The sequence below is a fragment of the Phanerochaete carnosa genome (genome assembly GCF_000300595.1).
Source record: "Phanerochaete carnosa HHB-10118-sp unplaced genomic scaffold PHACAscaffold_3, whole genome shotgun sequence".
Taxonomy (NCBI): domain Eukaryota; kingdom Fungi; phylum Basidiomycota; class Agaricomycetes; order Polyporales; family Phanerochaetaceae; genus Phanerochaete; species Phanerochaete carnosa.
In genome coordinates, this window is record NW_006767630.1 from 1,943,124 (window position 1) to 1,956,070 (window position 12,947).

At 53.1% G+C, this 12,947-nt stretch overlaps 7 protein-coding genes across 7 annotated transcripts; 2 read left to right on the plus strand and 5 right to left on the minus strand.

The window, feature by feature from the left end:
* Positions 1 to 1,420: 1,420 nt before the first annotated feature.
* On the minus strand, positions 1,421 to 1,801 carry PHACADRAFT_89941 (uncharacterized protein; the record flags this gene model as incomplete). The annotated part of the gene is made up of 2 exons (XM_007393285.1): positions 1,421 to 1,573; positions 1,628 to 1,801. 2 exons carry the CDS (start codon positions 1,799 to 1,801, stop codon positions 1,421 to 1,423), a joined length of 327 nt encoding a protein of 108 aa, XP_007393347.1.
* Positions 1,802 to 2,689: 888 nt separating this feature from the next.
* Positions 2,690 to 4,367, plus strand: PHACADRAFT_206859 (uncharacterized protein). Its single transcript, XM_007393286.1, has 4 exons — positions 2,690 to 2,913; positions 2,967 to 3,529; positions 3,582 to 3,961; positions 4,010 to 4,367. The coding sequence occupies exons 1-4, from the start codon at positions 2,746 to 2,748 to the stop codon at positions 4,180 to 4,182; spliced, it is 1,284 nt and encodes a 427-aa protein (XP_007393348.1). The 5' UTR covers positions 2,690 to 2,745; the 3' UTR covers positions 4,183 to 4,367.
* A 2-nt stretch (positions 4,368 to 4,369) lies between these two features.
* On the minus strand, positions 4,370 to 6,209 carry PHACADRAFT_206860 (uncharacterized protein). Its single transcript, XM_007393287.1, has 3 exons — positions 5,954 to 6,209; positions 5,051 to 5,847; positions 4,370 to 4,993 (listed from the first exon to the last, which is right to left on the minus strand). The coding sequence occupies exons 1-3, from the start codon at positions 5,983 to 5,985 to the stop codon at positions 4,527 to 4,529; spliced, it is 1,296 nt and encodes a 431-aa protein (XP_007393349.1). The 5' UTR covers positions 5,986 to 6,209; the 3' UTR covers positions 4,370 to 4,526.
* A 71-nt stretch (positions 6,210 to 6,280) lies between these two features.
* On the minus strand, positions 6,281 to 7,798 carry PHACADRAFT_182411 (uncharacterized protein; the record flags this gene model as incomplete). Its single annotated transcript, XM_007393288.1, has 2 exons — positions 6,281 to 7,632; positions 7,682 to 7,798. 2 exons carry the CDS (start codon positions 7,796 to 7,798, stop codon positions 6,733 to 6,735), a joined length of 1,017 nt encoding a protein of 338 aa, XP_007393350.1. The 3' UTR covers positions 6,281 to 6,732.
* Positions 7,799 to 8,397: 599 nt separating this feature from the next.
* PHACADRAFT_53058 (uncharacterized protein) lies at positions 8,398 to 8,952 on the plus strand (the record flags this gene model as incomplete). Its single annotated transcript, XM_007392699.1, has 1 exon — positions 8,398 to 8,952. A coding segment is annotated over one exon (555 nt), but the record flags the coding sequence as incomplete, so codon positions are not given.
* PHACADRAFT_251972 (uncharacterized protein) lies at positions 8,953 to 11,219 on the minus strand. Its single transcript, XM_007393289.1, has 11 exons — positions 10,807 to 11,219; positions 10,684 to 10,750; positions 10,447 to 10,627; positions 10,366 to 10,383; positions 10,240 to 10,314; positions 10,000 to 10,183; positions 9,883 to 9,946; positions 9,765 to 9,829; positions 9,325 to 9,707; positions 9,098 to 9,264; positions 8,953 to 9,048 (listed from the first exon to the last, which is right to left on the minus strand). The coding sequence occupies exons 1-11, from the start codon at positions 11,205 to 11,207 to the stop codon at positions 9,016 to 9,018; spliced, it is 1,638 nt and encodes a 545-aa protein (XP_007393351.1). The 5' UTR covers positions 11,208 to 11,219; the 3' UTR covers positions 8,953 to 9,015.
* A 375-nt stretch (positions 11,220 to 11,594) lies between these two features.
* PHACADRAFT_116588 (uncharacterized protein) lies at positions 11,595 to 12,745 on the minus strand. Its single transcript, XM_007393290.1, has 4 exons — positions 12,454 to 12,745; positions 12,292 to 12,397; positions 11,955 to 12,237; positions 11,595 to 11,903 (listed from the first exon to the last, which is right to left on the minus strand). Exons 1-4 carry the CDS (start codon positions 12,662 to 12,664, stop codon positions 11,619 to 11,621), a joined length of 885 nt encoding a protein of 294 aa, XP_007393352.1. The 5' UTR covers positions 12,665 to 12,745; the 3' UTR covers positions 11,595 to 11,618.
* Positions 12,746 to 12,947: the final 202 nt, after the last annotated feature.

The window sequence follows — 12,947 nt, forward strand, 5'->3', positions numbered from 1 at the left end:
TGCGCTCATTAGCAGGACTGGTTGTCGTTGGTGCGTCTGCGTACATTGAAATGCAAGGCTGATGGCCCGAGGGCCTGCTGCGTGACTCCTATTCCAACCGAATGAGCAGTTCCTGAGATGTGGGAGCTCGACGCGGCCGGCTTGCCGAGCTGGACCTGAAGGCCTGACGACCAGCTGGAGCCTGCATTTTTAGAATCGGCTCCTCAGTGTGACGCACTACAGACGTAATGTGAACGCAACAGGCATAATAATCTGCAGAGAACAGCTGCCTACTTTTCGCGCATATGCAATTGCGAAACGCACATAACACGTGCACGCACAACCCACAAAAATATTCTGACTATTGAATATTAATATTGATACCCTCTGGCGAGCGCCGCCACTCGACTATTAGAGGAGTGCGAAGATTTGAGTGAGCACCTACATAGGGCATGACGTCAGAATATACTAGGGTGTTTCGGGATCTGCGCAGCATGCGTGGTTTGATCCGTTGTCTTCGAATTGATTGGATATCCAGCCTGCGAAAGCTGCCAAGGGACAGTAATGAAGTAGCAATGAAGACTCAGGTCAACCAGTTGAGGTGAGGTCCATTCATGCGCAGCTATATAGTATGATAGGATCATAAAAAGCGGTATAGCCGACATGGACGTTATCTGCCAAGAAACTGACCACTGCAAACTCACAGTTCTGGCAAGAGCCTAACATGATCAGCGTACGACGTCAGCGCCGGTTCAGCTTGTCTTCCTCCCCTCAACGTGTCACATCGCATCGTAGCAACCGCGCAAGACTGAAATCAGACTTCTACCACCATCGCCCTTTTTCTTGTGTGTACATCTGCCCTCGGTACCCTGGATGGCACACGGCTTCTAATCCAGACGAGAACGGCACAAAACGCGGAGGAGTTATGAACAGATGCACCTGCCTCCCGAGCCCTCTGCAGTAGATATGCGCCTCTGGACAAGCTCTACATCCCTGATACCAATGCCCTCATACATTCCTGCCCACACTTGCCCTACCTCTGCGAAGCCTTCCGCATCATGTCAACCTCACCCGCGTCGCACAAGGGGCCCACGGACTGGGGCGCAACATTCTACCTCAAGCTTTGGCGCAGGCTCGTGGCCTCGGGTATGCCGCCTTTTGGCGTGCTGCCATTCTGCTTCTCTGGCGGACGGTCGTTTGAACCCGACCAAATGACGATTCGTGGACGGAGGGGGCGGGATTCGAGGATGTCCTTGGCAAAGTCTTCAGCGTGCACTCGGAAAACCAATGGTAGAAGACCTTTCCGAAGGACGGTTAGGTGCGCAAGCTGCTGCTGAACAAGTATGAGCAGAAGTTGGGCGCACAGGAGTTTCTATCTGCGATCTGGATTCGATGACGATATTGACACGAGGATCTATGTACGAACCCGTACATCACAAGTTCATGATAGATCGGGCATGCGCCGCACAACCTTGCCTTCGTTCCTCGCATGGACTTTCAGCTTCGCCAGAAGAGACGAACCGGCCCAGCGCTCAGGTGGTGTCCTGTTCTCGGTCGCCCAGTAGTAGATGTCCCAGTCGGGCTCGTCCATTAACTGTGCACACACTGTCAGCCATCTTAGTGAACGTGTACACAAAATTAAACGCACCTTGTCGAACTCCTTCAGCTCCGCCTCGTTCATGGTCGGAAGCCGCTCCTTCGCGAACGTGCTCAAGAGAAGATCGCTCTCGAGCGTGCCACGCTTACGAGACTGATATACGAGCCTGGCGCGCATCTTTTCGACGCTCTCTCCCGGACGCGGCAGTAGCTCTGGTGGCGGCATGTCCGGTGGCGAGGTGGTTGAGGCGAGATGCTCAGGCGTGTGCGGGAGCAGCCACGGATCCTTGAGGTTGATAGCGGTCCTCGAGAACCAACGCGCCGAGCGGGCTGAGAGCGGGGTAGTGCGCACAAGAGAGCTAAGCCGCAACATAATGCCCACGCGTATAAGCGGCCGTACGTATGCTGTGAAGAAGGTACGCAGAAGACGAGGTGGTGTGCAAAGCGAGAAACCGGTGGTCTCTAGGCGTCTATTATGTAATTTGATGGCGGTATATGCACCGAAATATAGGGAGCTTTTGTTACACTTTGTTCAGTGAGCAGTGTGTACTCGATGACCTGCACATCGTGGAATAACGAACACCCCACGCGATTGATACACGTCGCTATGTTGGATTTCCGGGCGCATCATAATTCGCGCAGGCATATCAGCTTTCGGAGGCTGTGCAATATGCGGCTCGGGGTACACATGGTGGCCAAGTATTAATCGAGGGCCGTTGGTAAGTCACGATCGCTCGTGCATCAACTATCTTTCCACATCCTGGTCAACATAAAGCTAATGCCCTGCATGTCGGTTCTGCCGGTGCTCGAAGCTCAAGACGCGATCCGTACAAAGATATTAAACGCAAATACTGTCGAGGCGCCAGAAACAAAGAGCTCGGCGCTACCTGTGCTGCTCTCACAGGCTTGTCGCTAGATTCTCTTGTTCTTGTGTGATGGATCCGTTGCGCTCAGCCTCGAGGGAGCATTCCATGAAGCTTCAATCAGCACGTGTGCCTCCCGGGTATGATACAAATACCGAACATCCTTTGCACCTATTTCTCACGCACAACCACACCCCAGGTATGTGGCGGTTTGACTCCTGCACGCTCCCGGCGGCGCACTAACACTTTGTCTCGCATTAGGCGTATTTCTGCTTGCGGCTAGCTGTCCCAACCTTCCCCAATAACTATGGTCTACTTCGACCCCATCGGCGTCGACTGGCCTCTGCCCGTCCAGAAAGAGCACATAATCCTTCAGCTTTCCCCGGTAGCGATGGCGAAGCACTTCAGCAGTCCTCAGCTGGACTCAGACTTTTCCGCAATCTCGACAAGAAAATACCAAGCGATATTCTCTCATGTGCGTTCTGCGTTCGCGGTATATTCTCATGTGTGATGCGAGCTACCTGATAGTTCCTCGAAGAACCAAGCGTCGAAAAGCCCTGGCACCTGTGCGAACTATACATCCTCCATGAAATCAGCCCATCGAAAGTATCACAAGAAGAATACAACAAAAAACATCGCCCCGCAGGGAACGGAGCTGTGCCGAGTATTGCGGATAAGGAGCTTGCTGAGGCCATCAAAACCACCTTCCCACCCAGTTCTCTCAAGCCGACGTACCTGCTGCAGAGCGTTCACGCCCGCATACGCACACGTCTCTGCGAACTTCCTCGAGCCGCACCAAATCTCTTTATGCAAGACAGCGAACAGTGGAGACAGCTATATCGCACGCTTTCGAGGGCTAGCGAGTACAGACCTGATCACGCTTTCGCATTCGAATGCCGAAGGTGCTTTGTCAAGAGGACGGTAGACCCAGCGACGCAGCCGGTGAAATCGTCAGAGGAGCAGCCAGCGCCATGGCGCAAGGAAGAGCAGTCAGGCGTGTATCTGCTGCCGCACTTCGAGTACTCTTTCGATCTTGATCAGCCAGTGTCGCTTGGCAGGTTCTGGGAGGAGGAACACGCAGAGATTGTGTCGTACGCTTTCATCGCTTTCCTCTCATGTCACGGAGGCTTACTTCTCCTGCAGACTGCTGAGGACCGTTGTGCCCAGCATTCCAGAGCGAGGTAGGATCCCGATCACGTGGGCGTGTGTTCCGGATGACGAAAGGGAAGAACGCGTACACTTCGTCGAGCATCCCAGGAGCGAAAGCCCGATGACAGAGCTCCGCAACCGGATGTACAGGAGGCAGCCCGACAGCTTTGACCCGGAGCCTCGACCTTCCATGCTAAGGCGGTTGAGCTCGAACTTCTCCCGTCTACTCGCCACCCGCGTGCCGAAACCCGCTCCGCCAGAGGTCGCCCCTTCAGCGACAGAGTACGTGGACAAAGTGGATAAACCCTCGGACTCAATTTATGTTGAGGCTCCTGCGACCCCGCGAGAGAAGGGAGTCAAAGTCATCGTTCCAGGTGAGCTCTCACACAGCCGTCGAGGTTGCCCTGCTGAATTCGCACCAGCGAGCAAGTCGGAACAGCGTCCTGAGAGTCGCAGCTCCCAGTCTCTGATTTCTGGGCGGCATAAACAGCTGCCTGAGTTCATCGATAGGCCTTTTATCCCTTTCGCAGACTCATACAAGGTTGAGAAGAAGGAGGAGAAGAGGGAAGGGACACGGGAGCATTATGATCGTTAGGGTCTATCTCGTTTCTTCGCGGCGACCCGACGAGCAGATTCGCACGACTCTATTGGTTGCAGACGTTCAGTCGTACGACCGCCTCATTTTCACTGGGTAGCACATAGTGACATTCAAATCCAGTCACCTTTGGACATTTCGTATCGTGGTTGATAATAATGCTAATACTTGTCCGGCTTGCGATTGTCCAGACATGGGCTTAGGAAGGGCGGCACAAGTCCATATCTTGAAAGAAGTAAAATATTGGGAGGTATATAACTCTTGGATGGCGTGGTCCGTGGAATTAAGCATTACAGTACAGTACGCCGTTAATGGCTTCGCTCAGGTTACGGAGTCGAGAAATACTATGTGTCTGTTCCACCGTTCCTCGGTTTTATTCGCCTCAGCTTCTCCTCGTACCGGCGCAGGAGTAATCTCTCGACCCAGCCGCCCTTCGGGAACGCCTTCTCCCACTGGTTGTGCAAGTGCACAGAGAATACCTTCCCGAGCACTCTGTCCAGCCCACCACCTTCTTCCCGCGTCATGCCCATCGTCCATCGACCGTTTGATGGGTCTGGCACGAATGGGTCTGGTAGCCGGTTGTCTAGTCGACAAGAGCGGCCGTCGGAGAGACAGAACGGGAGAACCTTGAATGGCGGAATCTCTGCTTCAATCAGTCTTCTCCACAACTTGAGATATAATGTAGCTCCCCAGTCGGTCGTGCCCGTTCGAGGTGTGGGGCCGTTGGCCATGATGTGGAAGGCTTCGCATAGATAAGGAGAGTGTTGGTGGAAGTTCATCAGGGCGCCGTTGAAAGGTATATAGACCTTGTCTGTGAAGAGATATACGATGAGTAGATGAACTAGAGGGAACGACCTATCCGACGCACCGTAGCAATCCCACTGAGTCACAAACTCGTGCTCGAGCAAAGGCGCAATGTCTCGTGTCAGCAACGAGTCCATGTCCACCCAAACTCCTCCGTACGCCCACAACACCAGCAGCCTAACCATGTCTCCATCGATCCACGCCTTTTTATCCTTCAGCTGCAGCAGCTTACTCCCCTGCAGCTCTGTGCCCTTCGCTAGCTTGCCCAGCTCCACCAGCTTCACCGTAAACGAGTCAGGATACCGGCGGATCCACTTTTGCACGATCTTGTTTTGGCTGAGATCGCCGTTCGACCATAGTATGAGACGTGAGGTGTCGGTATTCTGCGTAGCAAAAAACGACTTGATCATCCATTCCTGCCGCTCGCCGAAATGTGCGAGGTCATCTCGCCAGTAAGTGTGGTACTGGATGCGTTCGTCTGGTGGTATCCATTGGTGTGACACGTCCTGAGTGGACTTGATTGTACCAGCAAAGTTGTAGCAGTCCATGCCGAGGCGCATGGGTATCCCTGCGTGTATCTCCATCCTCTTCGCGCCATAAACCGCCTGCGAGACATTGTACTTGTGCGAGACCCGGTGCTCGTCGAAACATCCCGAGAGCGGCTGCAGAACCTCCACCTCGTTCCGTATCCAGCGTCGCGAGTAGAGGGTGACCTCGACATGGGGTTGCCACAGGGAGAAGAACACGTAAAGGGAGATTAGGATTAATAGGACTAGTATCTTGCAGTCTAGACGGGTATAATATCTCCTCAGAGGCCGGCTGTAGTAGGCCGCGGAGTGGGAGAGACGTCGCGCTCGCCATCTGTTGGAGGATCAACGTGTCAGAAGCTGCGGGTCGCGTACCACCACAAAGTAGGTCCTTTGCGGATCCACGGATCGGATATCTGCACACAAAGTCGATTACTCACAGAGGTAGCCTTGTCTTCTCTCCTCTCAACATTTTTGTGCCGAAGGCACGGGTAAGCGCAGGGGTCCTCGTAGAGCCTGTAATAGCTATCGTGCACAAGACTCGTAAAAGGATTGTGGTCTGAAATTAGAGACGGAAACCGGCAGTTGTGTTCAGACGTAAGGTAAGGTGGGAGCATGCAGACGGCGGATGGTCGTGGACGTAGGCGGTCCACCCCGACCGCGCGGATATAGTATTGCGTACAACATGATGTTTTTTTTGCCCATCGCGCTTCTCGTCGCGCTTTCCTGCGCACCCGCAAAGCTGCTGCACAGCCACAGATGGCGAACCGATCATTCAGCCAAGTAACCATGGATTGCGATGACATCTGCAGACAGTACCCGTACCAGTACAACAAATCAAGGGCGCGAAAAAGAATAAGGCCCAGTAAACGAGGTATAGCGATAGATATACTCAAACACGTGCAGCAGCGGAAGGAGCGGAAACACAACAGAGCGAGATGAAGACGACGTCCGCAGTTCGCAACATTAAAAGGCCCCGCCAAACAGGTGTGGTGGTGACGGTGGGCGGCTGGGGGCGGTGGGCGTCCAGCAGGCCGGACGAATATGGTACAAAAGAGGTCCCTCGAGTGTTGAAATGGTACCGTAACGGTCGGCATGATAGTCTGCAATCCAGATGGTTCTTCTTGACTTCTTTATCCTCACCAACAACTACCACCTCTCACATCCGCCTCCTCAACCTCCACACTCTCCTTCCCTCGGCCTCATCGAAAATTTCCGTCTATCGTGCGACGGGTACACCACCTCGGTAAGCGGGTTGCGGTTTGGGTTGCGGCTGAGGCTGCGGTTGCGGGTAACCTGTCCGTACTTGCTGAGGGGGAACATGGTTGCCGTTCGGGCGTCCCTGAGGCGCGGCACTTTGATATACAACCTGTGGCGCGGGGGACTGTCCCGGAGTTGCCTGCCTCTGCTGGATTTGGGGCTGCGTTGAGGTGGGCTGTGGCTGCTGCTGTTGCTGCTGCGGTTGCTTCGCCTTCTGCTGCTGCTGTTGTTGTTGTTCAGCGTCATTGATGGCGCTTGGCGCAACATAGAGGCCTTTGTCGATTTGCTGGGGGATAGGCTGGATCTCGGTCCCGAGTTCCTGCTCGATACGGTAAAGGTTGAAACGATCCTCGTATGTGACGAGGTTGATCGCTAAGCCCAAGTGACCAAAACGGCCGGAACGACCTATACGGTGAAGGTACGTCTCTGAGTTCTTAGGTAAATCGAAGTTGATGACAACGTTGACTGCCTGAATATCTATGCCGCGAGTAAGGAGGTCGGAACAGACAAGATTGCGGCAGACACCCTTGCGGAAGTCGTGGAAGACGCGGTTACGGTGCGACTGAAGCATCTTAGCATGCGAGTAGAAACATGAGTATCCGAGTTCGGTGACCTTCTTTGCGAGAAGCTCCACACGGTTGGTCGAGTTGCAAAATATAATCGATTGGTTGATTTGGAGCTGAAAAATCTTCAGACGAGAGCTAAGATCTGGAACACGGAGAGACTTTACCTTAGAAAAAAGGGTGTTGAGACAGTGCACCTTCTGCCTCTCCTCTACGTATGCGTAATATTGTGTTACACCAAGAAGCGTGAGTTCGTCCATAAGGTTAATTTCGTATGGAGAGTCCATGTGCTTGTCCTAGAAGACGGTGAACATGGGGAGAGGAAAAAGTGAGTAACCGTCATACCTTGAAATCTTTGACAATCATTGGGAAGGTTGCGCTGAAGAGCATAACTTGTCGATCCTTAGGCATGTAGCTTAGCAGCTGCTCCATGACGGGAGAGAATTCGGGGGAGCCGCACATAGTACTGTCACCGAGTGTATAATAGCAGCTGAAAGCGGAGCGTGACTCTTTATAACAAGCAACCGGTCGTGTGCGACTTGTGACCTAGTGCTCAATAAGAAACCGGAGGGAATAGGCGGCGCGAGTGACAACTTGCGCGAACTAGCGACGCACGACATTGAGGCAGATAAGGAGCGGTTCAAATGTGTGATGCGTGACGTTGCTATCATGCATAATTTGCAAATGCGGTAAATCTTGGGCAAATTGGGAGACAAAATACCATATTTGGGCAAGAAAGTGATCACTGAACAATTGGACTGATCTTGACTTGACCTCCTGCTCTCGACTAACACGACACAACGACTCGTTGCTCCTCCATCGCCTTCTCTACGGAGCAATCCCGCCCTTCCTCGCTTGACCCACACACCCAAAATCAAAGAATTCCTGTGACCACCGTTGAAACGATTTTTAAACCCCACGCAACCCCAACCCTCCAGCCAAGCGCACACATCTCACTGATTCACGCTTTGCTCAACCATGACCCAACAAGCTCGCCCCTCATCATCCACGTCGTGCGTTTTAACACACAATATACTTCAGAACATTACTGACATGTATACAGCGGCGCCGAATCATGGAAAGCCAGCCTCCAGCCTCCACCGAAAGATACGCGGCCTCAAACCGAGGACGTCACTGCTACAAAGGGTATAGAATTCGAGGACATGCACATACGGCGCGAGCTCTTGATGGGCATCTTCGAGGCTGGCTTCGAACGACCCTCTCCCATCCAAGAAGAGGCGATACCCATCGCCCTCACCAAGCGTGACATTCTTGCTCGTGCTAAGAACGGTACTGGCAAGACCGCTGCTTTCGTGATACCTTCTTTGCAGCAGATTGACATCAACAAGAACAAGATCCAGGCTTTGCTGCTTGTACCCACACGTGAACTTGCCCTCCAGACCGCCCAGGTATGCAAGATCCTTGGCAAGCATATGGACTTGCAGGTCATGGTCACGACTGGCGGAACAACACTCAAGGACGATATCATCCGGTTGTCAGAGATCGTACACGTACTCGTTGGCACACCGGGCCGCATTCTCGATCTCGTAGGCAAGAGCGTGGCAGACCTCAGCGAATGTCCCGTCTTCGTTATGGACGAGGCGGATAAGCTCCTTATCTGCAACCAAGCTGAAGGCCGGGACTACCGCAAATGACAAAGCGTAGCATATCACCCGTCTTCAACACGTCCAGCTACCGCATGCTGGGAACGTCTTTCCTCTAACTGAGTTGCTTGTCCTCGTTTAGTGCGTTGAAACTCACCTGCGGGAAAATTGGGAGTACTTCATTCCAGAAATCGCAAGTGGAATCCGCAGTGAAATGGTCACCAAGGTCTGCGCCCGTCAAATCATATCCAAGAAGCGCGAGCGTTGTTGGGTCTTCTGGGTCGTACTGTTTCCACCCAGGTATCTGAGGTCCTTTAAGCGGATCTGTAGCCAGGTGACGAAGGTTTTAGCAGACCTGGCAGCTAGGTGAAGGATACCACCTACCTTTGATAAAGTTCGTCCACGCTTCCACCATTAAGTTGGAGATAGCAATCTCGTTAGGTGTAGCAGGAATGAACGGAGCATCAATAGCGATTAGCCTCCATTGGCCCATGACGAAGCGGACGTCTGAACCGTGGAAAGTACCGACTCTGACACCCTCAGAATTGAGGTTGGCTGCGACCAAGTCGAATCGATAGCGCCACACGGGCTGGTTTAGAACGCGCGTCCGTTCGGTAGCCAAGTTGTGGGCCAGACACTGCATGTGCGCGTCTCGCCATATCTGAGAGGACGCATTATACGCAGTAGGGAAAGCCTCTGAAGGCACAGGATACAGCTCCTCCATTCTTGTAAGGTTCGCCCAAGGCATATTGAAGTTGTTGCTCTTGCTGATTTATGCCATAAGCATTGTGCTGCACACGCTGATCGGGACGGTACGGCCTCACCTATACTGGACTATGTTTGGCAGATAGGCCGTCGGCTCACTTTCGACTATGAGCGTCCCTTCGTTCTGCCAAAGTCATGTTACGGACGTCCGGATGCCCACACACGACGGCGATTTACCAGGTTTGTTCCACACAGAAGGGGGATTTGCGCCGTACGGCCCTCCCGTGTCAGCTTGACGTAGCTACAGTCCCTTCGCTAAGCATTGTGGGTCCTCAACCATACGATAGCACTCACTCCTTCCAAATGGTAATATTATCTGTGACAGGCTGGAATTGAGTACCACTCGCCAGAAGGACCTGCTGCAGATCCGTAGCCGACTTCGTACGCAAACAGTCCAACAGTCCCTTTCCCGTGGGGCAGCTCATATCTGAAGCGATCTGGCTGATCTGATTGTCCAGTTCCCACATCGGCTGGGAAGCTTTGGAGATTGTTCAGTCAAGTACAAGTAAGTACCGGGGAGCTATAGTGTCTTACTGTCAGCGCTCTGCATAACGGCAGCTCGAACAATCGGGTCATCATGGAACGCCGTCATGTATTGATTTGTCATCTCTGTAAAGATGTTGAACGACAGGTCAACTTGTATGCCTTCAACGCACTCACCTGCACCTACTGATTCTCCTGTACAACATTGCAAACGTTATCGAACATAGTTGAATCTGCCCAAGTAGCGAGCAAGCTTACCGCCTAATGTAATCTTAGTAGGATCGCCTCCAAATTGCTGGACGTTGTCCCTTAGCCACTCGACGGCCGCACGCGTGTCGAGCAGGCCAAAGTTCTGTGTCTCGCCCGCCTCGGCGATCTCAGCGGCATGTGGGAACGCCCAGAGTGACAGACGGTAGCCGAAGTTCGCGAACACAATTCCCTATATCAGATACTCAGTTCTCTAGGTGCAAATAATCGTCCGCTTGGTTTACGTACCTTCGCGGCCAAGTACGATCCGTCAACCTTTGGGTCTGAAGCTGAACCGCTGTCGTATCCTCCGCCGCTGAAAGCACGCGTTTACTGTAAGTCCTCGAGACGCTTTGCTTGTGTAATGCTCACTAGACGTAGATATAGACCGGCAGGTTAGATGCGTTGGCAGGCGCGATAATGTTGATCAGAAGGCAGTCTTCGCTTTGGACTGAGGTCCCATTTCCGCCGTATGCACGGCCTTGCATGCAAGCGGGCCCATATGCAGTCGCATTGATGACCTGCCCATCCTCAACATTGACCGGCTGGGGCGGCCGCCATCGGTTAGCACCCGAGGTGTCATCCGCGTACGGCACACCCAACCACTTCTTCAGCGGCACGTCGGTGGTATTGACGTCAAGAAAACCCTGCACGAGGCCCGAGGTGGTCTGAACCAGAAGCTCGTTTGCTGCAGGTGTGGGGGTAGCTGCCACGACCCGTAGGGCAGTGAGCAGTATGCAGCCAAGAACCACAAGGCGTAGTGAGGACCCCATGCTGCACGGTGCACCTAAGTGGTGTCGCCGGCGGTCCACCGCAGGTGCAGTGGCATATGAAGGCGGTCACAATTCGGGGTGAACTCGGTGGAAGTAGATCATAATGGATTATGCTCAATGGCCCGTCCCTGCTTCCTTTCTAGTTAGGATGAGATATAACGGAGGTGAAGCTTCTGGATGAGCGGTAGACCGCTCGACGGTCCCGAAACGAGGCATACCCAATATCTGTCCTCACACGCAATGAATCGAGACTGGCCTGGAGGTGCTCAGCTGTTCAATGCGACGAGATCACGTTCTACTTTATGCCCTAGTCATTGGCTATAGTCACCCTGTATCTCAATCAGCGCATGCATCTCTCGGAGTATATTTAATTACGCACAAAGCGCACTTACATTAAATTCATGCGTTCTTTTAATCAACATCGTCGTTATTCACCTGTTGGCCCGTATCATTCTGCTGCTTCTCGCTTTCTTCCTCTTCGCCTTCTAGGACCTCTATCCCGACACACCAGAAAATCTTCCCCAGAGGTTGTCCAGATTCTTGCTCTGCAGGAGCGCGTTCGCAGCAGACAAAATGAACTGGCTGGCCGTCCCAGTATCTCATCATGTCGAAGGTCATGCCAGCAGGCAGCTGTAGCGTGACACCGCTTGGACTGAAAGAGAGATAGTCATAGCAGAAGTCGGTTGTAATGATATCCTATTGGATGAGGTGAGATGTGAGAACGCCACAAGCACCGGAAAGACACACGTTTGGTCCGAACACTACAGCTTTCCTGTTCTCGGGATCCCTAAAGTACGCCCGCCTACTTTCCGGGTTGTTGTCAGCGGGAAGATGCTCAGGCTGCCCGCCGCTCTTTAGCCGGAGTTCCTTGGTGTCGTCCTGAACAGGGCTAAGGGGCGGAAACGGAGGTACTTTGTGCAACTCGTCTGCGCGCATGTGCGCAAAGTATGGCATGGTAGAAATAAGGGGTGCGAGTGCCCACGGCTTGGTCTTCGATTGCAGGTCTTGCTCGAGGGTGGGATCCATGTATCTGTGGTTGAACGCTGTTAGTGCAATTCCCGACGCGCGGGCATGTAAGGCGTACTGCATAAAAGCGAGGATGGCACTGAAGCCCCATGGTATCGCCAGGGGTCTGTCAAAGATGTTGCCAAACAGGATGTCATTTGCAGAAAGTTCCCGCAAGAAACGGCCTAGTAGTCCATCAGGGCACCTCTTAGACACTCATGGCACATATCCATGCACTCACCCTGTACCTGGATACTCCATGTCACATTCGGACGTTGCTTGAAGTACGTACTATCCTGTACGTGTCCGTTCTGATCCGCAAAGTTCTTGATATACAGGGCGATGTCTCCCTCAAATGCGTCGTTGGAGATATGGACGGCTTCGCCCGTGTTTGCGCGGACAGGTTTCAAGTCACCAGGCGACGATCCGACCAAAATACGTAGGCGTGGCATGCTCGTTGTAGTGGTGGTTCTTCACCAAGCGGTGCGTTACTCATGATGGGCTGGTGGTTTGTGTTCGAAGGCTGCGAATGCGAACGTTGACGTCAACGGCCAATTCCAGCTTCGCTGCGAGGAAGCGCCTACTACGCCACGATTCCTTCTCTCTTGGCCAGAGGGGCTGCCAAGCGTACGAACTATAAATTCCCTGCTGCTAGAGACTCAGCAGGGCTATCCTACCCCTGCAGGAGGTGCTCGTCGTAGTTTACTCAAAACAAGCACAGACAGGCAATGGGAC